This window comes from Canis lupus, chromosome 16 (genome assembly GCF_011100685.1).
Source record: "Canis lupus familiaris isolate Mischka breed German Shepherd chromosome 16, alternate assembly UU_Cfam_GSD_1.0, whole genome shotgun sequence".
NCBI lineage: Eukaryota > Metazoa > Chordata > Mammalia > Carnivora > Canidae > Canis > Canis lupus.
The window spans coordinates 58,400,819-58,424,744 of NC_049237.1; the positions used below are offsets into that span (position 1 = coordinate 58,400,819).

General features: G+C 43.7%; 1 protein-coding gene and 1 long non-coding RNA gene across 2 annotated transcripts in view; one reads left to right on the forward strand and one right to left on the reverse strand.

Moving 5' to 3' along the window:
- The window catches only part of CSMD1 (CUB and Sushi multiple domains 1), a 1,850,581-nt gene that overhangs the window by 927,099 nt on the left and 899,556 nt on the right, over positions 1 to 23,926 (forward strand). Inside the window, exon 5 of the mRNA XM_038560546.1 lies at positions 7,907 to 8,114. Within this exon, the coding sequence (XP_038416474.1) occupies positions 7,907 to 8,114 (208 nt within the window). The remainder of the gene's footprint in view (positions 1 to 7,906; positions 8,115 to 23,926) is intronic.
- On the reverse strand, positions 17,477 to 19,464 carry LOC111090361. The gene is made up of 3 exons (XR_005371728.1): positions 18,739 to 19,464; positions 18,448 to 18,613; positions 17,477 to 17,745 (listed from the first exon to the last, which is right to left on the reverse strand). It is a non-coding gene; the product is annotated as an uncharacterized LOC111090361 (long non-coding RNA).

The window sequence follows — 23,926 nt, forward strand, 5'->3', positions numbered from 1 at the left end:
AAATTTTGATGCGTTTTATTCACATTAATATCCTCAGGACTTACATTATATTAATATGATGACATCACTTAAATATTTAGTTTATTTTACTGGTTACTTCTCTGTGTTAATACATTTTCCTTCGTGTGGGCGATTTCTAAGTTCACATCAGATGCTTAACTTTTGGAACTTGAAATAATTTTTCCAGGTGCCAGGAAGCTTGCTTTGATTTATTTGTTTTTCTGCCTGCCTTGACTTTATCTGTTCTTGAAATTTCCCCACTGCTCTGCTGAGTATCAAAAGAACATTCCTGATCTTGCGGCTTAGCTGCTTGCTGAAAACAAACAAAGCAAAATAAACACACCAACTGAGCCCTTCCCGGACTGCTACGGCGGTAACACTTTCTTGGCAATTAAGTTTTGTTGGAAAGATCTCTACTTGGAGGCTTGATTCAGTTCTCAGAAAAGGTTGCTTACCCCTTATACTTGAAGAAGCCACGGATTTCTATAGCTCCGTGTACTTTCTACCGCTAGTTTTAGCAACGCGGTGTAGCTGGGTGCCACACCGAGCCCCACAAACACTTGGTGCTGGAGTCCCATTGCACTGAAGATCCCGGGAGGCCAGCGCCTCGCCACCCTGCAACTGCAGGAATACTGGGGTCCGGGCTCTGAGCGGGAATGCAGGGCGCTCACCGAGTTTCAGGCTGCTTCTAGAACAGGGAGCCTCGTCCCAAGGCAGCTGCAAGGCTAGCGGGCCAGTGCTGCCCCCTTAGCCAAGTGCTAACAAGTTAACCAGAGCAGGGTGAGGAGACGCTGATGTACAAGTGGTGGTGGAGAAGGTGGGCCCAGGAGGGGGAACCTGAGCCAGGCAGGGTGAGGGGGGCAGAGGCTCGGGCAGGGGTGCACTTGGCTCTGGGCCCAGGAGGCCGCGGGGTTAGAAGGGAGTGAGGGAGAGGTCGGGGTGGGGGCTCAGTGCAAGTAGGACAGGCGGGGGCCTGGGGGGCAGGGGGCAGCGGGGCAGGTCACAGAGCGCGAGGAGTTTATTCTGAGCGGTCAGAGAAGTGTCACGGGTTTCAAACAACAAATTTTAAGATTTAGGTTAAATTTTAAAAGAATCCATTTGGCTGATTGGAGTGGAACAGATCGTAGAGAAAGGATGAAGGAAGGAGAGGGGTTAGTTCGAGTGCTGTCGGGTGTGAGTGCACAAGTGTGTGTGCACGTATCTGCGTGTGTGCAGGTAGGCACGTGTAGATGGTAGCAAGAGAGAGGATTCCACGGGTTTGTGGACAGAAGTATTTTGAAATCTGGCTGGTGATCTCTGGGTTTGAGACGCCTCCATGTAATTTTCAAATAAGACACTTCTGTTTAGCATTTTATTAATGGATGATTAAAATATTAGTGTTTCATTACTATTTTTTACATTGTTACTAGTTTTTAGATGATGGGTGAAGCCTGCCTTGTGAAAACGTGTCAGAAATAACGGATTTAACATATTTGAAAATATGATTTATCATATGAAAAAATTTAAGTTACATCTGTCACACACATGCTTTCCATCAAAATAGTAATCCTAAGGTTAAAGATAAGTTAAAACAAGGACAATAAGTCTATTGTACTCTTACTGAGTGTTTTGGATTTCCTAAAGGTAAAATATCTTAGTTTAGAAAATTTAATAGCTGTTTCCTAATTAAGTTTATTTGCTTAGGCTTATTCTTTGTGAGAAAATCTGTGATGTATATTAAAAATGAGACTATTTTCAAATACTATTACTCATATTCTAATTCTTTTAAATTATTTTATATAAACAGATTATTTAAGGGAGCATGCCATGTGTGGTTCCCCTGTATTTTGATACACTTAAGTAAGCCACATATCTAATTGGTTATTAATTTTGACTCAAAGAAGCAATATTGCACAGCATTTTAGTGGCTTTAATTTCTCCTGTTTAAAAGGCTCTACATAGTATCACTGAAAAGACCTGAAAATACACTAATTAAATTCATCCAAGTAAGGGCTAGTGGAAGGGCAGGTGGGTGGGAGGATGGGGTGACTGGGTGACGGGCACTGAGGGGGGCACCTGACGGGATGAGCACGGGGTGTTTTACTATATGTTGGCAAATCGAACTCCAATAAAAAATATACAAAAAAACCCCTAAACAAATAAATAAATTCATTCAAGTAAATGGTTCTCAACGAGGGACAATTTTGTCCCCCAAACATTTGGCATGTCTGCTGCGGACATTTTTCGTCAACGCAATTGAGAATATTTCCAGCACTTAGTGGGCAGAGGGAAGGATGGTACCAATTTTTTTCTTTTTTTTGGATGGTACCAAATTTTGCTACAATGCACCGCACATCCCCTCAGAACAAAGAGTTACGTGGCCCAAAATGTCAACAGTAGTGAGGTTGCGAAGCCATGACACAGCGTGACCTCTTAATGATGATTTAATAATGAGATGCGGCATCTCCTAGAAAAGCAGCGTCTTTATTCACGCCTACTTCCTAAGGAAATGCCTGGAACTGCATTATGAGTGAAGATTTCGTAATGGTGAGTAGCTCGGATTTTCACATTCTTCCCTTGGAAATTGGCGAGTAGCGAAGCCTCGGGACAGGGACATCTGCCACCTTGCCTCTGTACGTCCTCGGAGGGGTTCAGTTGAGAGGAGGTCTTTGAAACTCGGAAGTGTCCCTGCAGCTCCTCCTGCTGCATTACTCCCCTGGTCACAAATGACAGCAAAAGGAAATCCCCAAGCAGCTGTTCAGCTACAGTAGGGTGTGTGTCCCAAAGCTGCGGGACAAGCTGAGGTGCCTCATTGTCTTAGCAGGATGGGAGGACCTCACCACGATGACAACAAGGGATAATCTCTTCTGAAAGCCTCCAACCCGCAGGAGAGTCCAGCGGAGTATCTGGGCACCCTGTGGCCCAGTCAAGAGCATAAAATCAGCCACCACACCTGTACCTTCCTGGCCCAGGTCCCATGACTGCAGAGACGCTGAGGTCCAGACGTAGGTGCGACCGATGTAATTAAGTGACTCAGGAAGCAGAGAGAGGTAGTAGGAATGAGGCAGGAAAGTGATTTCATTTTGTTTTATTTCTTTGAACAGATTATTTATTTTAGAGCGTGAGTGCGTGAGTGGGGGTGGGACAGGGGGAGGAGGAGGGAACCCCAAGCAGACGCCCCACTGAACACGGAGCCTGACCCCCGCGGCTCTCACGGTCCTGACATCATAACCTGAGCCAAAACCAAGAGCCAGGTCTTAACCAGCTGAGCCACCCGGGCGCCCCGGAGACTGATTTTACAATGTTGATGTGTACACGCCTACTACCGTCAATTTGTGTTGCTTTTATGCAAAGCAGAACGGATACTTCTCTTAATGTTTTGCGATAATGTTTATACCAATTAGTTTTAATGCTACTTGGCTGATCTTGTTGGTATTTCATGACTTTAACACCTTCCAGCTGCGTGTTTTATCATGAAGAACCAGAATCTCACTTTTGAGATCCGTGAAATAACGAACAGCGACATTAATTTTCTCATACATATTGAAAAGATTCAATAAATGGTCCAGATAAAGGACTTAGTTCAGAATATCAAGCACCTAAAGTGAACTCAATAAATATAAGACTCGAAATTGAGTGACTTGCCAAAGATAGGAACATCCTGTGTAGTATCCCTCGTGTATATTATCAGATCGCCCAAAATTTCATATCAATACACCTTGATATCAGGAGCAAAGAATGGTGTCGATTTTACCCTTAGCTATTTTCCTTAAAAAAAAAAAAAAAAAGACTTTATTTATTTATTTGAGAGAGAGTGTGAGCGAGAGAGAAACACAAGCAGGAGAGGGAGGGGTGGGCCGAGGGAGAGGGAGAAGCAGGCTCCCCGCTGAGCAGGAGCCGCCGTGGGGCTCATCCCAGGACGCCGGGATCATGACCTGTGCCCAAGGCAGACCCTTAACCACTGAGCCACCCCAGGCACCCCTATTTTACTTTGCTAAAAATGTAATTTAAAACTAAGTATTTCACCATGGTTTTAATTTCAGTGACTGATAACAAGAGACATTAAACCTTTGCCTGTGTTTAGGATTTCATTCTGAAATTCATTCTTGTTTAAATTGTCACTTACTATGTCTTTTCCACCAATTTCTTGGTATATTATTCTGAAAAATGTGAATCAAATAAGTATAGATGACCTCCTTTTGCTATGTTGCAATTTCATTTATCATCTTGCTTTTTATTTTGAATTTTATTTTTATAGGTTTATTTTGAAAAGCATTTTTTTTGTGTGTAGGTCATTGGTTTATTGTAAAATTTCTTTTATTTCATTAATATACTTTTGGTTTAGTTGAGATAATATAGTGTCTGACATAATACAGCATTCTTATTCTGCTAATTTGTCCATTATTTTATACTTTCAAACTTTTTAATTGATTAATATATTTTTTTCTATTAGGTTGTTTCTAAGTGATTTTTTTTTTCAAATTTTCCTTATCCCAATGACTTTGTTAATACGTTCTTCTCCCATCACTGATGATGTTCATTTTATCAAATACTGAATCCTTCTAAGAATTTGGGTCCTCATAACACCCTGCTCTATGAGGAGAAAGGCTCCCATTTTTACATAGCAAAGGCTTTATCATTAAGTGATATTTTATAGGAAGACAATTTAACAAATCTTTTGCAGCCAAAGTGGTAGTTCGCAACTGACATGATTTCCAAAATTAATGAATTAAACAAATTTTCCAAGGCCAAATGTGCTTTGAAAGATATCTATTCAGTTGTTTTATATGTAACTATTCTACTGATAGATTTTTAAAATCTAAATTAAAACATTATTTTTAAAAACATCTGGCAATCTAATATGTTCATTATGTTACCCTTCCTCAAATGCTTTTACATGTATAGATGGGTAAAATGTTACAGTTCAGAAAACATTTTTCTTACAGAAACAGGACAGAAAATAAAGAGTTAAAATAGGGCAGCCCCGGTGGCCCAGCGGTTCAGCGCCGCCTTCAGCCCAGGGTGAGATCCTGGGGTCCCCGGGATCGAGTCCCAGATCGGACTCCCTGTGAGGAGCCTGCTTCTCCCTCTGCCTGTGTCTCTGCCTCTCTCTGTGTCTCTCATGAATAAGTAAATAATTTTAAAAAATAGTTAAAATATTCTGTTGGAGAAATGTTTGAAGCATCCTTATAATTGCTTTTAAATATTTACGCCACACACAAATATGTTTTTACCACTCTATAAAGACAGTTTTCTGTGATTAAGTTTTTTTATCCAGTGAGTAGCATGAAATATTTTTTGCTTTATGTGCTTAATTCCCCAAGATTTCAATCAGATTATCTAAACAGCATTTCATAACATTTTATATGAAATCTTGCATTAAGAAATCATAATATATCCTGCATGTACTTAGCCCGACGTAATTTTAACTGTAATACATTTCAAAATGTTCTATGGGCATTAAAATATCTATCTAAGAAAACACAATGGTGATTGTAGGTTTAGGAGACACAAATATATGTTTCGCTCTCTGTCAATTCCTTTTAATTTTTCTCCTTATTTCCATTTTATATTCTTATTTGTCTCCTGTATCATCTCTCCAGTCTCCAACAGAGTTGCCGTAAAATAGTACCACTTATACATTCTTGTAATAGGCCCCCCAGTTCTCCCTGGAAGTAGCAGACATGATACTCACTCATTGGAGTCTGGTCCTCACCTGAAGTCCTAGGAAAATCCACATACTTTACGTCTAAGCTTTCAGGCTCATTGCATCAAAATGAGATGTGGAAGTGACAGTGGAGGTTAGTGAGTTCAACCACTCTCCTGTTCGATGGGAGCGGGAGGCATCACTGAGAGGGAAGGTCGGGTGACCAGGGCTTCTATCGGCTCGTAGGCACCAACTCCGCTCTATCAGCTGTTGAAATATTAAATATTAAAATTTTAATATTAAATAATATTAATATTATTTAATATTAAAATATTAAATATCAGCTATTAAAATACCCTCCCCCCCAGGCCGTCAGTGGACATCCACTCTCTGCAGCCCCTGGAGCAGCCATGTCACTCCAGCTTCGCAGGCACTTTCTGCAGGTCATCAGATTTTCCAATAGTCAAACAACTAGAGGGATAAAGGCACAGAGGGGGGCTCCAGAGCCTGCTGTAGAGCTGCTGCTGATGCCCATTGTTGCTGGTTGGGGCCTGCCCGTGGGTGCTCTTGTCAGACAGGTGCAGTATCACCTCTACTTGGTAAATGCTGCCGAGGAACTTTCCCAGAAGAAATCAGTGCACTTCTTGTTCTATTTGCTCTTGTTCTATATTCCTATTATTATGTGTGTGTGTGTGTGTGTGTCTGTGTGTATATATATTTATCTTTAACAAATATATTTATTTCTATATGTGTGTATACATAATATATTCATTTTTAACAAATATATTTATTTCTATATTTATATGAAATATATATATGTATACATAATATTATATATATACATATATATGTAAATACACCTGTTTGAAAGTCTTTTAGATCATAAGCCATGCTTTACTGCTTAGGATACCATTTCAAAAATCCTGTGTGATTTGATATGAGCTTTTCTCCCCTCTTTATCACTTTGGAAGGGGAGCTGTTTGCCACTGAGCTGAATTGCAAAGCATCTAGGGAGTCTCGACTCTCAGAGTTGAATTAATTAGTCAGTCACAACACTGGATTTGATAAATTTTAAGTCCTCTCAGTTATGATATTTTATATTTTAACTTTTCTATAACAGTGCTGTAACTCTTGTGCTTTGCATTCTATCGAGGTGACTTTCACAGCATATGATATAATGTGAGAAATAAAACCAATGTATTAAGTAGAATTATACCATGGGTGTTAATGATCATGCCTGTGTGTATAATACTTTAAGATATGAGAATACTATATTATTATAGAGGTGCCAGTATATGTGAGTGAACAATATGTTTGCATCCACAGTTGTTTTATTAATGGCCAAGTGTGAATATCTGTCTGCCCGATCTTGTCCAACCATACAAGGTGCTAAAGGCGAATTTCCCCAACTTGGTGACAGGCTGGCTTCATACATCACTCCTATTATGGCACCAACACCTGTCAATGTTAAATATGCTCTTAGGGCAGAAATTATCTAATAGGAAAAAAAGGAAGGAGGGAAGGAAAAAGGAAGGAAACCCACAGACATGTCTTAAAATAAGTATTTTACAAACACTTATTTACCCTATGTTACAAAACTTTACAAGATCTATTTCTCTTCAAACCGACATTTTAATGCTAATTTATATCTTAAATGCATTTGTCATTACCTTTTCCTTGCCACCTTCTAAGTTATTCCTCTATAAGTTTTCAAGCAACGATTTCTGACTCAGAAGGCTCTCATGAATTGGTGTCTTTGTTATCACGTTAGTCAAGAACTTATCTGAAATTCAAAACCAAATACACATTCCAAACTCCACAGGAAGAAAAGAAATTACGGTGATGACTACTTTTAAGAGCATGGTGTTTTCAAAGCCTGGTATCAGTGAATTAATAAAGCATGGCTACGTACTGTTAAATCTCAAAATGTTTCTGAATTTCCATCTTGAAGGATTCAGAGAACATCTTTGAAACTCGCATGCGGCTCTCTGTGACTGTCAGGTGTATGACAGTGCGCATCCCAGGCGTTAGGAAAGTCATGATTTCTCTCTCTCCTATCATGAGAATTCAGTTAATAATGCAGCGTTAAGTGTTGAGATTTTTGTCTGTCTTTCCATAGAACTAATTAATAAACCAGGAGAAATCTGTTGTCACCTTGAGTTACCAATTCGGGGCTGGGAAGGGAGTGGTCCTGGGCCTGGGGGAGGGGGGTACGTGGTAGGGGCGCCTGGATCTGAGCCTGTCTGGAAACCTGATTGCCTTTTGTTCTGCCCCCGCCAGCGGAGGGAGCCTGCGGAGGTACCCTGAGGGGGACCAGCAGCACCATCTCCAGCCCGCACTTCCCCTCCGAGTACGGGAACAACGCCGACTGCACCTGGACCATCCTGGCCGAGCCCGGCGACACCATCGCCTTGGTCTTCACCGACTTCCAGCTAGAAGAAGGGTACGACTTCTTAGAGATCAGTGGGACAGAAGCCCCATCTATATGGTAAGTTCTGGGGGGACATGCGTTGACCCCAGATCCACCAACAGGTTTTGGACAATGGCCTTCTTTGCATGGTCGTTGGCACATGGAAGTGTTCTTTCTTTGCTCGGCTGTTTTGCCCACTAACAGGGGCATGTATGTTGTGACTGGCTCCAAAGCCTCCGGGGTGTCTTTGTGCTGGTATCTGGAGTTGGGGAAGTGGTCTGCGCCTGGGCACTGGCACCTCACATGCCCTCATTTCGGACTCTTATGAAGCAACGGAAGATGGTAACTAAGCCAGCTAAGTTAGCCTTTGGATTTGTTCTGGAGCTGATTCCATGGAAGCAGATATTTTTAGACTATGGCCATTTTCAAATGTCATGTTACCAGTCATTTATCTACTGTGTTGCAGATGCACGATAGCATATTTATTTTCCTTCCTGATGATCCTGCACCTATGAAGGTCACAGGCAAACCATAAATACTGATCCAATGCAGATGTAAAGTTAGTGGACTGAGGATCAATTCTGTGGCATGTGTGCTCATGGAGGCAGAAGGAAACCGGGTCTAAATTGCAGTGGATTTTGGTCTATGTATTGGTTGCAAGGACAGCAATTGTGTCTATAAGTGTAATCCAAGAGGGAGAATTCAAGTAGATGTTGAGGATTTTACATCTCAAATTAAGTCATTTGTTGTGAGTTGGACTGGATTTTGTTTTAATTATTTCACTTCTTAGTTTAAAAAAAAATCCTATTAATTCTCTATTTTAGACCTTGAGTGGTAAACCAACCTGAATGCATGTATATTGAAATTAGGGCGTAAGTCAGAGGAGATGTTGGCCATTTATGTGGGTAGAGGAGAATATGAAATGAGTGACTGTATGTTTCAATGGGTTTAAGTTTGCATTTTGGGGTAAAGACTAAAGGATAAAAACACCCACCCTGAAACATGCTGTAAAATTAGACCACCTCTTTTAAGCCAATTATTGCAATGGAAATTTATTTTATTTTCTAAGGCTTAAGACACAAAGCAGAGGATTCATAGTAACAGGTTAAATTCTTTTCCTTACTTTCATCCTGCTGTGATTATATTAGATGTTACCTCAATTAAGAGAAAAACAGCCATGGCCTCTCTGATCTTTGCTTTATATTCGATTGATCTTAAACAATACTCTTAGACTGAGCAAGTTTACCTGTTTATTTTGCGTTACCCAATTTTAAGCACCCAAGAATTTGTTGATAGTGTCGGTCTCACTCTCTGTAACATCAGTGTTAGAAACAAGTTGCGAACATAAAGCTGTGCGTCCTGGGCTCTCCGCCAAGTACTGCCTTGTGACCTTGGACAAATAACATACTGGTGTATATAAGATAAGGGAGCTCCTAAGTCAACTTTTAAGTTGACTCATTAAATATCTATTGAGTGCATATTCTCCCTCAATCACCCTGAGAGTCAGGGATGTCACACCGCTAGCCTTAAAATTGCACTGTTTTGGTTTTCAGAAATTCATTACAATATAAAATATATAGTGAGTCATTCTCAGACACTATATGATTAATGGTAAGGGCCTTATTTATGAGAGATTCCAGAGATCGTGGACACTGACCAGTCATCCACTGACTAGTCTTGCTGCTAAATGTCAGGCTGGGAAAGAGAGGGACAGAGAGAGGCATCTTTGACAGTGACTTTAGAACCACGGTCAGGACAGCTTTTGCCAAACAGACTTAGTTTATGTAAGAGAGGAAACGTGGAGGTGCAGATGTCCATGCCAAGGTCTGAAACAAAAATAGGGCACGTGAAATCAGAACGAGACATAACCCTCCAAAAGGGTTCGTGGCTCCTACGAGCGCATTGTGACTGACCATTGAGACGCCAAAGCTCAGTTATTTCATTTCTTTTCTTAAAAGATGCTAAGCAGGAGCTGGAGGGTGTTTTCTGACTTGTTACCCATTTCTTCTTTGCTTATCACTGTTGATTTCTCTCATACCCTCTCCCCCTCCCTGCCTAATCTCTATCTGTATGTTCTGCTGGTCCATGTCCCCAGCTACTTCAGTATGACTCAGAAAAGGGTGTGAGGATGGGGTCGCGGGTGAGCTAAAAGTGTGTTGCATCTGAAAGGTCAGGTGGGGCCACTGATGGCAACAATTCCTAACGGTTGTCAGAGTGAGAACTGACATGGTGGACAGGAGATTGGCCCATCTTCCTGATGGCTGGGTTCAGGCTAGAGGACATTTTCCAGCTCTGAAATATATCTAGGTATTTGCCAGGGCACCAAGATTGAAGATCTGTGAACAGCCTGGGGAGAAAAAAAAAAAAAAAAAACACAATGGCAGTCGTTGGGAAAGTTCTTGGTGGGAAAGTTGACCCAGTCTTGTGTTCCTTCTGGTCCAAAAAAAGGGGTGGCCCATTGGCTCAACATGCTCTTCCTCTCAGTGGCTATTTTTAGAGAGTTGTGTTCAGGACTGTATTCATATGATGATTTGTATTGTCCCAGTGGCTTGGCACAAAAGTCCTGGGGGGGACTTGGTCGTATTATCTAGTTTTTATTGATGAAGATGCTGAGAGCAAAGCGCACAGGGCACATGGCAGAGAACTCAAGCTCAAGGCCTCTGACTCCAAACTACCTTTCCTCTTCACTCCACTGCCATCCCCGTCATAGGACAGTCTAGGTCTGGACTTAGTGCGCTGTGGAGAAAGGACCTTTTCTCTACTTCAGGACTGTAGGCTGGATCCGAGAGCCTTGAACAGGCTGCTGAAGCAGGGGATAAGAACCAACTGAGAACAATTTCACACTCATGCTGCATCAATAGAGACTCGGAGTACACAGAGCTTTTTGGGGTGACATTTAGCATTGATCATAATTATAAGAGAACTATCTTGACATGGCCGTGGGACCACTTTTAAATGAAACTCTCATCTTTCAATTACTCTTCAGTGGAGGCTACAAAGGAGCACGTGATTTCCCTAAATCACTATTGAAACACACACGAGTGCATTTATAATACAAAGGAGTCACTTGAAGTACCCTTTTTAGATTTATACAAATGCACACTGTGGCTTATCTTAAAAAGACTATTATTTTCCTGTAATTTTAGACTGACAGTCCCTGAAATGTTTAATGGTTCAAATTGGTATATTTAAGAGATTTATTATCCCTCCACTTCAAGGAAGATCCTAAGGACAGAGCAGGTGTGTGTGCCCCCCTCGAGCACAAGGTCAGGAAGCAGTGACCGTTGGTCAGTGTGGAAGGCTGGACGTGCAGTGCCAAAACATATAATCTTCCAATAATCTATTTTTAAGAGACAGAAAATACAAGCAAGGGCACTCTCAGAAGAAGCTACTTGGAAAATTGTTAAGAACAATAATAGGATTAGCCTTATTTTCATTGAATTTGGAGTGAAATTACCAACTCAGCTATGTTTTATGTAAGGGTTGCCATGGCGACAGTGGAGCAGTCTAAATGTGGTGAATGATGTAATGTGCCGAAATTATCCATATATTAAATGTGGAGGGGTGTGCAATTTAAACCCCATCCACTATGCATACGTTAGATAAGGCTGATTTATTTATTTAATTAAATATTATTATTATTATTTTTTTTTTTACTAGTCAGATTCTAATTTCATACAGGCTGGCTTCCTGTCAATACTCTACTTTAACAGCGAGCTGCCATTTTTAATTCTCTTTGTAACATGGTCTAGCAATTATGATTTTTCTTGCAATTAAAAACGTGGTTAGCAGTGAAGCTAGCCAACTAGTCTTCCTTTCTGAAGCGATTTGGTGGCATAGCATGTAGATCATAACTAGAAATACCAAGAAGAAAGAAAATTGACTTTATTTCAGAGTTAACCTATGGTGGTTTCTAAATTAAGACGTGGCGGTAAAAGGGACTAGGAACAGAAAGTCTCGACAGGAGCCAACTAATGGAGCATTTACTATCTTTCTTTCTTTCTTTCTTTCTTTCTTTCTTTCTTTCTTTCTTTCTTTCTTTCTTTTTTTGCATTTACTATCTTTCAAATATGCCCTCATATAATGGGAATAATTTATGCATCCCCGTCTATGCAGGTAGCATGCATGGTAGGGTAGAGAAGATAAGGAAATAAGGAACAGTAAATGCATTTAAGAAGCATCCCAAAGCATAGACGCTTCTGTTCCTCCATAATCTTCAATGACAGCCTCAGGCCATCAAAATGACACCCAGATGCCTCAGTGTGCCTTTCAAGGCTTGCCATAGCATGTGCGGCCTGCCTCCATCCTGCCACACCCCACCCCAGAATCCTTCAGTTTTGCCTCCCTGAACACATTCCTGCCTTCACTTTAGTGCATATTTGCATTCCCTGGACATGTGTTCAGATACATGCCTCCGCACGGAAATCCCACACCAACCAATTGAACGGACAGTCAATGAACCCAAGGCTTATGGTGCTGTGTAGATGCGGCCCACTTAAGAGGTCCTACAAGTGCAAGAGTTTGTCCGAACTCCTGCCCTGGAAAATGCCAGTGGTAATCAATGCAAGGGTGTCTCTGGGCTGCTTTGGCTTAGACCCGCCTCATTCTATCAAAACAACATCTGTTATTTTATGATTTTTTAAAGGTCTCAGCTCAATTATTCACTAACCAGTAGAACTCTACCGCTTTGTCTCTCTGATTTGCGCAAGATTACACTGGAGGGAACCAAAGGAAAAAAAAAAAAAGTTTTGTAACTGCACTTTATTTTGTTCCCATTAACGAATCATAATCTCACTATTAAATCAATCTAATCAGTGACTTGCTGGAGCCAAAACAAAACTTCAAAGAAATCGGAGAAGCTGAGTGAGCTTCAAAGAACCCTTGAAGGGTCAATTAACACCTACAATGTTTATCCAACTTGTCACTTAATTGAGAAGTGACTTGGTGCATATTTTATTTCTAATGAGGAAGGATTATTGAGGCACACAGAGTGACAGACGCCCCGGAAGGAGCCCATCCGCATCCCTGCCCACGGGACAAGGAAAGGGAAGACCTTCTTCCCCTCTCTCCTTATTTCATTTCTTCACTGTTCATTTTGAAATCATTTTTCGGAGAATTTGCAAGGCTGGCTCAGAGAGCAGCTGTACCCATTGTACCTGAACCCATTGCTCGTCCACTGCTCCCGTCTTACACAACCATGGTGTAATTATGGGAACCAAGACATCCATGTGGAACACGGCTGTCACTGATGTTCAGGACCGATCGGAGTTTCCCCGGCGGTCCCTCTGCTGTTCTTCTGTCCCTGGAGTCAGTCCGGGGAATTAGCTGGCACTAAGAGTTATGCCTCTTGGGATCCCTGGGTGGCACAGCGGTTTGGCGCCTGCCTTTGGCCCAGGGCGCGATCCTGGAGACCCGGGATCGAGTCCCACATCGGGCTCCCAGTGCATGGAGCCTGCTTCTCCCTCTGCCTGTGTCTCTGCCTCTCTCTCTCTCTCTCTCTCTCTCTCTGTGACTATCATAAATGAATTAAAAAAATTAAAAAAAAAAAAAAGAGTTATGCCTCTTTTGCCTCTTCCAACCTGTGTCTGTTTGCGATCTTGCTTTGTTCCCATGACCTTGACCCTTCTCATGTCGATAATTCGCTCTGGTGACGTTATTTTGGAAAGGCAGTGGCATCATTCAGGTCATGGAGACTATATCCAGCAACGCCTCAAGCACCACCAGTTCAAATAACCTGGTTCCTTTCTTTCATGGTTTCCATTTTGAAGTTAAATTCCGCCGTCGTACTCCACAAAAGATACAGTCGTACACGCATTTCAGCATTTTTTAGGGAAGCAAGCATAATGTGAATGAGAAACAAATATGTGCGTGTATATTCTGAATTTCTGTGTGTTGTGTTTGTGTATATATGTGTGTGTGTATACATATGCACACACGTTTGTGTATATATGTGTACACACGCATGTATAATATGAATTTCTTTTCTTGAGCTCCTGCACACTGGCTAGAAGTCTAAGGTCATGCCTAACATGATATCATTTTAGTCTTGCTCCGAAACCTTTTATTTTTTTTTATCAAAATGTTTTCATACAAATGTATTCGAGTAATGCATTTTGACAAACACCGGACTGAATGATGACGCTCATTGATTATTTGCTACGTCGCAGGCAAGTGCAAACAAAAGCCCCCACACTTAAGATGCCACATCTCCGTTTTAGAGACGACAAAACCCAGACCCAGTAGAGTCCAGGATCTTCCCACACGGCTCCTGGGTGGCAGAGTGGGGATTTAAGCAGAGCAGTCCTGGGCCCTGTTTCTTCCTTTACTTCAGTATATTGAGATGATAACGTCTTTACTGACTTTAAACCAGGGAAATAAAGGCAGCCGTGCTGACACTACAGTCTCAGCGCATCTCAGGGCCCGTCGGGGGAGCCTGAGGCCTCCTCACGTAGACAAGCCCCCCAGATACTTCGTGCTGCTGTCACCATGAAATACGCTCCTGACGTTTCCTTTTCTGTGTGTTATGGACTATATAGCAAGGTAGTAAATCTTAACATCCTTAATGCACCCTTTTGGGTACAAATGTAATCATAGATATTAGAAGGCTTTTAAAATGGGGAATAATGGACAAGTCTGAAGGCATCATAAGGATATGGCTAAACGGTGTCGATAAGAAGACTTCTCTATACGACTTTGGCTCCTTTAAATTGCAGGTAGGTGAGGAAAGCAATGGCCAGCTCACCCCAAACCCGTGTTACCTCCACCCCAAAACTCAAAAGGGTAATAAAGGAAGTTTTATTGGATAAGAGCTAACTGTACAGAATGGAGAATTTCTAACTTGATCTATGGTATTCTATTGCCTACAGCATCCGAACCACATTTATTTTTCCTGAGGTTGGGGAGCCCCCCTCCCCACAACGCCTACAGTGGAACAAGTTTCCGCTCTCCATCCTCCCATCAGCAGCCCGCCGCCCTGGGACCCTTCGGCAGCAAAGGAGTCTCTGGAAATCATGTTGCTGCCTCCGGGCCGAGCAAAGCAGGCAGGCTGTGTTTGCAAACCCTCCCGTCAGCAGGGGTTTTGTGAGGCAGTGACTCCGTCCCCCTGCCCCCCAGTGCAGCAGAGCTCCAGGGCCTCTGAATCCACCTGGAGGGGAGGAAGGAGGAAAGCAGGAGGCGCGCTCCGATGGGGCCCTAGAAAGCTCTGTCTTTATTTCCAGCCTTCCAGCTGTGTGTCCCCGATTCTGAGGCGGGGGCGGGGGGGCAGGTGCACCTGGGGTCGGGGGTCAGCAAGCCTTGCGGCCTCTCCTCCCGTGTGTGATGGGCTCGTCACCCGAAGCCCCACAGCTTCACCGCCCAGAACTAGGTCTGACGTGCTGTCTCCTCCCACCCCTGAAATCCCGTCCTCCTAGTGTGTCTCCTGTAACTCATTTTGGCTGAGGTCAACATCCAGCATTTCAGATGCACGAGATGGAGGAAGTTATAAAATCACCTATTTTAATTAATGGGCATGTTGAATATAGAAGAGTTACATATTTATTTAATGGTAGTGATCACCAGTAAAAGGCAGTGCCTCCTCCAAGGACCGCACGCATAATGACCACACGAAGGGACAACAAAAAAGAAAAATATAACATTTCTGCTCCCCGAAGCTGGAGGCCATCGGGGGATAGATAAGGAGGCGGGGAGGGCCCCAGAGTGACGTTTCTGGGTCACAAGCAGGGCACACGCCACATGCAGCAGGCACGTCTGGGGGGGCCACGGCTCTGGTCCTGGGAAAACCCCACCGCTTGACCCCATTTGATTGAAAAATACATTTCCTATAAATTATTTATGTCGAAGGCAATGGGAAAATGTTCCTCCTTTAGAGATTCGTATTCATTTTGCAACATACAAAGTACGTGTTTTTTGGGGTCACGGGTCTATCTGTTTGTCTGTGCTCTTTTGTCTAGGAAACCAAAATGCCACATTTAAATTAAAACTTACTTTTTAAATAAGTTTGACTTTTAAAAGCACATTGCTTTTCATTGGGGTCGTTGTGCAGATTCTGTTTTACTTATTCTACAATCCTTGCGAACTCTCCTTTACTACCTCAACTTGGTTAATTTGTACCCGATGGTGTTTCACTTAGACATTTTGATATCCCCCTTTAAAGTTTCTCTCAAAACTCTGAATATCTCATATTTCCCTTCTTAAAATAGAGTCTGTATAATTTCATGGCAGACTGGTTAAGAGAATAAGGTGATTTGGTGCAATCCAATGCTTCTCCAACAAATGTGACCTTTGATTGCTTAGGATTCATCCTCCTGCTACACGATGCAAGCCTGATGAGCCCTCTCAACGAGCCGCTGTTGGACATGTTAGCATTTCCCATCTTTTGACTTTAATAAAGAAAAGCACCCAAGTCCGTGCGATTCGAAACCCTTTATCAATTCATAATAAAGATCTACATCTTGGAGGTTTTGATTTTCACGCATTGCCAGTTTTGGTGTAGTTGGAACCTGAGACGTCTGATGCACTGAGTGCATCGTGTGGAAAGGAAGACTGCACCCGAAAATACCAAGAGCCTGCCCTCCGTGCATGCCTGGGTGGTTAGCAGAGAGGCTAGGCCCTCGGCGCACAGAGCTGGCTCTGCCTTCCGGAGAAGCCGGGGCCGCGGGGGGCAGCGTCCTCTCGCATCCCTCCTTTCTTTCTATTAGCAGGTGGGACAGGAGAGCCACCAAGCCAAGACCGCAGGTTCAGGTCTTGCTGTAAGTCAGACTCGGGCTTCAGTGTTGGCTTCACAACTCCGCAAGCTCGTGGACCTACGAGCAGATTTGCTCGCGGCAGGTCGCACATCTGTCTCTAAGGTGGAGGTGAGCACGGCGGGCCACGGTGGGCCCAGAGCCTCCTTGGATGGAGCGAACTGGGCAGGGGGGTGGCGGGGGGACCCGCAGCACAGTGTCTGCAGCCTACAGGGATTTCTGGAGCTGGCTGCGTGCTCCTTGCTCGAAGAAACGGTCCCGTCCAAAGTTCAGATTCCTCCCTTTGAACACAGCAACCGTTTTGTCAAGTGAAAATGTTGTTGTTGAGCACAGTTTAGTTTCTAACTTGTTCTTCCTTTAAAAGGCCATTTGTGTCAAAGAAGTTGCAAATGTTTTGAAATAGAAAATGGCTCTTTCTTCTGCGATAGACTTTAAAAACCCGTGTCTTGTCTTTGCTGCAAACCTCTGTGACAATAAAAGCACATCCTAATAATATTGCTTTCGAAGAAATGTTAGAAACACAATGCAGGCCCCTATTTGATTTTGGCAACGTACTTGACCACAGTAAATCATTTTTAATATTCGCGGATATCACGCGTGTACACCATTCAGTTTCTTGGAGATCCATCTCCTACATGTGTGCAGATCACTATATTATTAATGATATACAGATTAGTAAAAAAAAGTGTGGACACCATAGAATTGATACAACAATACAGATGCATTTATTTAGCAAATAGTGTTTGAGAACAAAGCATGTGCCAGAGATTGCGGTAGGTGCTAGTCTCTCGGTAGTGCTTTGCCAATTTGAGCATGTGCGGGAATCACCTGGGATCTTCTTAAAACGTAGATTGTGATTCAGTAGATATGGGGTAGGTGAGATTCTTAACTTGTGCCGAGCTCCCAGGTGATACAGATGCTGCCGTTCTGTGGTCCAGATGAGTCATGAGGGTGCAGAGTGTGGGTGGCTGAAAGCACAGTTGACAATAAGAGAAGTAGAGTCATGACTAATTAAGTTTCAACTGTGGAATATACTTTATTGTACACTGCATCCTCGGACCTTATCTTATAACTTGGACCAACATCTCCCTATTTGACCAACGTCTGCCTATTTACCCCAACCCCAGAGACAACCCTTCTACCTCTGCCTTCCGGAGTTCGACTTTTTGTTCTGTTCCGTTTCGCTTTGCTTTCTTTGGGTTTCCCGTACAAGCGAGACCATACAATATTTGTCCTTCTCTGCCTGGCACACTACTTAGCATGATGCCCTCAAGAGCCATTCCTATCATTGCAAATGGCAGGATTCCCTTCTTTTTCAAGGCTGAATAATGTTCCATTGCACACATAAACCCCAGTTTTCTTCCTTTATCCACTCCTCGGTTGACGCACACTTAGCTTGTCTTGGCTACTGTAAATGATGGTGCAGTGAACGTGGGGGTGAGGCTATCTACTCCAGACAATGATCTCACCCCTTTTTCTGCCTTTGCTATCTTACTGGCTGTTGTGCCATGAAGATCAGTGGAGGACATTGAATTCACCAAATGTATTTGACCACGAAACCTTTCTTTTCAGAGGGGTATAGGTTAACGTGCAGGAACATGGGTGTGAATAAGGCTGTGCTTCTTGAGGCAGTGCAGACACCGACCTGCCTTAGCTCTGTTGGTACTTACCTTGCATTTGCACTTTAGGCTGAGAGCGACTTGATGCTGGCATGCTGTTTCCCCTCACGATGGCTTCAGTCCATTTCGTCTGTCTAGAAAGGCTTCTCTTCTGTGTTGCCAGGAAAGCCCTTGTAATCCTTAACAGTTGAGCTCTTCTCGTCCAAAGGGACCTGGCCTTGGATGAAGAAAGGTGATAGGTTAACCGTTGTGCCCTTTCCCTTGGAGTTGGATGATTTGGGTTAGTTATTCAGACTCCTGGTTTTTGCTTCCTGACTATAAAATAAGGTCAATGATGCTCACCTTGCTGGCGGAGGTTAAAATATCGGTCAGGATCTATCACTGTCCATAGTACAGAGGTGCCTGATAAACTATATCCATTAGTGATCATCACGCTGTGTATGAAAAATGACAAATCAGCAATAGAGGTAACGAGGTGTCATCAGCGCTGGAGGAGAGAGAAGCAATTCCCTAGTCAGGTCATCAAAGAACATTTCACAGAAAAGTTGGTTTTTGACCTACACCCTGAGAGTAGAAAGGGTCTGGATAGAAAACGTGTGTGGGTATTTTAGGCACAGGCTGTGTAACATAAAAAGTACAGATACGGAGAAGCACAAGAAATATTTGGGTGATATGAAAGAAAGCATTCCACTGGTTTTGATGGAACAAAACCAAATAATTTCATTTTTGATGGCAAGCTCTACTTTTTCTTGATAAAATGTTCTTTGTGTCCTAATATCTGCTGATAGAAGGAAAACAGTGCTTCAGGAAAATGTTAGTAGGTTGGATGGATTGTAAAAGAAGAAGGGAGAGATAATAAACAGTTACAAATGCCTGTGAATAGGACACTTAAAATTTGTCAGACCATGTAACACGGAATCAGAAAGACAAAGGAAAGAGGTGGCGTTCTCCGTAGCCAGTACGGTTGGATGCTGGGCTTTACCAAGGGCCGTGCAGAGCTATTTCAGCTTTCAGCTTGTGCTGGGAACTCACTGCCAACCCAAATGTCAAGGACTCATGGCTGTGAAGTTTGGCTGCAGATGTCTGGGTGTGTCCAAGGATGTCCATTTGAACCAGCATTCTGGAAGAGGTTGAGGGAACTGAACTTTTTAGAACCATGTGAGTGATGCCTGTAGAAAGCTTGAGGCTCATAGCTGGAGGGAGGGCAGTTACGGAGCTCTCGGCTGCCCTCCCTCTGCTTGCCCCTCATCATCCTGCCACCACAGAGCACTGCCTGGTTTAAAACAGAAATGCTCTTGGAGGATCTCCTCAGGCAGCGTGTGTCCCAGATGACCCGAGGGACCCTGTTCGTTTCAGCAGATAGCTCCCAGCAGTGGGATTCTGGATTTGGGGGTGGACTCTGCGTAAAGAAGTAGGAGAAGCAGCAGAACCTCAAGAAACCACAAAGGGCTGTGGTGAAGGTCTGCATTAACCTGGAATGAGACTATAACAAGGGAAACTTGAGGCTGGAGTTAGTAAAAAGGGGGAAAAAATCATCTAGTTAATGCAGAAAGATTTGAAATGTTCAAAGCAGGAAAGCATGATAAATTGGAGAAGAAAAAAATTATTTGGTGGCCAGACAGACCCAGGGAAGACTCTCAGCTTTCAGAAAGCGTGTGTGGTAAGAATGCTAAAATCTATCTTGTGCAGCTTTTATGAGTGTATAGATTAGTTTTATGAACAACTTTGTTGGGGCGGAATAGTTTTTCTCTATCCTTCAAGATTCCTCTGGCTGGTCTTAAAAATAAATTGACATGAGACAGATCAATAGGAGAAAGTCCAATTTAATCACATATATATGATGAATCCACATAAACATAAGAGATTCCAAAAATAGGCATCATGAGATATAATTTTCATTCTGATCTCGTGGGGGTCTGGGGCTTCAAGGGAAAGAAGGCAATTCACAGGAAGAAAGGAGACAGTATGTGTCTGTTAAACAGATGTTTGCTGGGCCACACAAAACAGTGGGGCAGAGACAGGACTTGGATCAGCAGGCCTTGCCGGGCTGCCCCCTGCCCCCCGCCCCTAGTTCCTGTAATACTGTGGTTATCTGTGGTGATAGCAATCCTGGGGAGCAGGATCTCTATCTAAATTATTTTAGGCGGTTAGTCAGAGTAGGGGAGTAGCAACGAGAAAACTTGTGGAATTTCTGTTTCTTAAAAACAATCACACTAAAATAACCCACACGCCCGTGACATATGCAATTTGGGATGGCACGTTCTGTTCCCCTACAGCTTCAAATACTAGAAGGTAGCCACTACCCGACATGGAGAAACCGCTAGTGTTTGCAAGAAGAGCAAGCAAGCAAGCAGAGTTACGTGCACTTTTTTTTCCAACTGTTGACACATTGCTATGGACAGTTTTAAGCAGTGATTCCCTTCAAAAGTATGTGTGAGCGCACGTGTGTGCATGTGTATGTGTTAGACCCAACAAGAAGGTAGTTGTGCATATGTTTACTTTCTAATAAAAAAAAAGAAAAAAAAAAAAAACAAAGTGTAAGTTTACTTTCTCATAAAAAAATAATAAAAAGTGCAATATGTAATCTTAATGAATGGAAACAGATATGCCTGCTTGAAAAACCATTTATTCTCAGCAAATATGCCTTGTTGACGATGGGGGAATATCCTAAAGCATAAAATGGGACTTTAATTTATAACACATCAGTGCTTCCTTGGTACCTTCTAATTTGCCACCAGCTGTGAGGAGGGACAAGGAAGGTTCCATTTGCATCCATCATGCCGCATCCCCAAGTTTGGAGCAGCACAGGATCTATGGCGTAATTTTTCATAAGGTCACACCTGAGTACCATAAAAGCTGCAGTGTTTTCAGAGCTGAGAACATGGATATAGTCATAAAAAGGAAAAAAAAAAAACTGGTCAGAGCAACCGTATGGGTCAGTTATTACCTCTGTGTTTGGATAGTCCACATCCCCGCCATCATCACCCAATTCTAATTCTTGTTATTTTTGTCAGTTCTCTGTGAATGAAACTAAAAGCTGAGAGAGATAGAGAGAGTGAGAGACAGAGAATATTAATTTCCCATCCATCCAGGCTTCCTTTTCCCTTGGGGCTTCCTCCCTGCTCCCCTCTCTCCCTTGCCCATCCGGTCCTGTCCTTCCATTTAGGCCTCTCTTGCAGGCCCATTTGTGCCCCCGAGCATGTGTGCTACCTACCACACTGGACCCTGACCCAAGAAAGTGCCATGGTTTTTGAGAAAAGATTTGACAATTTGTTCAAATCCAACGCTAGCCATATTTTTGTTCTAACTGAAAAATTAAAGGATCAGCTCGTTTTATTTTTTCTCAATGTACCTAGTTGAAAATCACAACACTTCTGAGTCCTGTGATTCAAAACGAGCCGGTCATTGTTTAGTGCCATCTTCCATCATAGAAACGCACGCCAATGTGTCTCTCTATCTAGCTGTGTCCTCTTATAACCAAAGGGAGCACCTGCTTTGAGACGGGACGTCTGTCTACATTGGAAAATGACTCCCTCGTAGTCTACATTTTCTTGCTGGCAGGTGATCAGAAATCGGGTCAGGACACCGGGTGCATGTGTGAAATTTTAGTGAGAACATCAATCTGGCATCTGAAGTCAGGCTTGCCCCTGGTTTTGAGGTGTCGTTTCCCTGCACGGATCATGTTTTGCAAAGATGCTAGTAGCCTAGCTCTGTACCTGGCACCGGGAGAGCGGTGAGGACGGTAGTCACGGTCACTGTGGCCACTGCGATCCTCCACTTTCCCTTTCCCTCTCTCTGTTCCTCTGTGAGCTTCTCCCTCACTCAGCTCCCACCGGGTGTGCAGTACCTTCCCTCTGTCTTTGGAACCTCAAGGTCACCCTAGTGTTGTGTTCTGGGCTCCGTGGACAGCACCTTGCTGTCCTTAATGTGGTCCTTTTAAAAATAGTACTTTTGGGGACGCCTGGGTGTCTCAGCGGTTGAGCATCTATCTGCCTTTGGCTCAAGATGATCCAGGATCGAGTCCCGCATCGGGCTCGCTGCATGGAGCCTGCTTCTCCCTCTGCCTGGGTCTCTGCCTCTCTCTCTCTCTCAATCTCTGTGGGTGTCCCTCATGAATAAATAAATAAAATCTTTAAAAAAAATAGTACTTCTTAATGACGGGGTGTGCTTCTCAGTTATACATCAGATCTAAACGACGTACGGATCATTTTTGGTGACTCAAGACTCTGCTCCTTTACAGAATATTTACTAATAGTAATAGTCATAAAAAGAGTGAAGGTCTGTGTGCTGACTCGGTGTACGGAGCAGGGTCGTAAAGGCTTCCCGCATGTTGGCTCCCTGAATCCTACACACTGCCCTTGATGCCTGTGAAGTTATCCGTCCTACTTGGCTGATGAGGAGACCGAGACGCAGAGAAATTCTGCAAATGGCACTACGCCGTCCAGCGGATTTACATCTGGGCACGCAGACTTCATCACAGGTCGTGGTGAACTTTCACCAGCTTTATATTCGGGGAAGCCTGGAGATAAAATCAAAGCAGCCTCAGCGTCCCCTGTAGTGCGTGCCCGGCAACGTGCTGACCTGCTGAGAAAGGCTCCACGCTCCGGCTCTTCCTGTGTTTGCCACGCGCCTGTGTGCAGCTCGGAGGTTCTTCCCTGCACATTTGCTGAATGAATAACGTCCTAAATGACCAAGTAGTCTTCACTGAGGGGACTCTGCGAATCGCAGACACGGGGGCAGGGGACCCCTGAAAGACTTTGTGAGGTGTGCGGCGCTCGCCTAGTGTAGCAAATTTCAAGTGTAAAAATGTAGTCACGTGTTCTGGAAAGTCGTTTTGAAAGATTTAGGTAAAGAAGGTTTCGTGTCCTCCACTGGGGACACTGTGGGTTCTACATTCCTGGGGTGCCTACGTGTAGGCCATCGTGTTCACTGGTCTCTCGACATTTCAGTGAAATGCGTCACATGAATGGTGGGCGCTGGGGGTAAAGTCGCCACGTGGGATGTGCGGCTGGGGGAGGTTAGAGTTGTGCACACGGCGGTTTGACGTGCAGGGGCCCTGGGTGTGGGTGGTCGTGTGGACCCAGATGAGGGGCACCATGTGGTCCTGAACGGGAAACCTGGGGAAATGCACAGATGCTTTGGGGCAGGGCGGCCGTGGGGAGGTCAGCCGTGAGGCTGCTGGGGCAGGGGCTCGCGGCCTCGGGCCTGGTGAGGAGCCTGCCCGCACTCGACGGGCCCGGGAGCTCACCAGGCCTTCAGGCCTTGGAACAGCCCTTCGGGAGACAAATCTAGGGAGAGAAGAACCTATCATATTATTTGCATTTGGACAAAAAAAAAAAAAATAGGCAGAGAGTAGTGAATTTTTCTTTAGGGGGAAAAAAAAAAGATTAGACGACGTTAGCATATTTGAGCAGAAGGAAGGTATCCTGGGGAGTAACTAGGAGGGAATTAGCTGGCGGAGGGTCACGTGGGGTCAGAGAAAGGGGCAGACCAGCACAAGGGGCCCGTAGTGCCCACGCGGCCTCCCAGG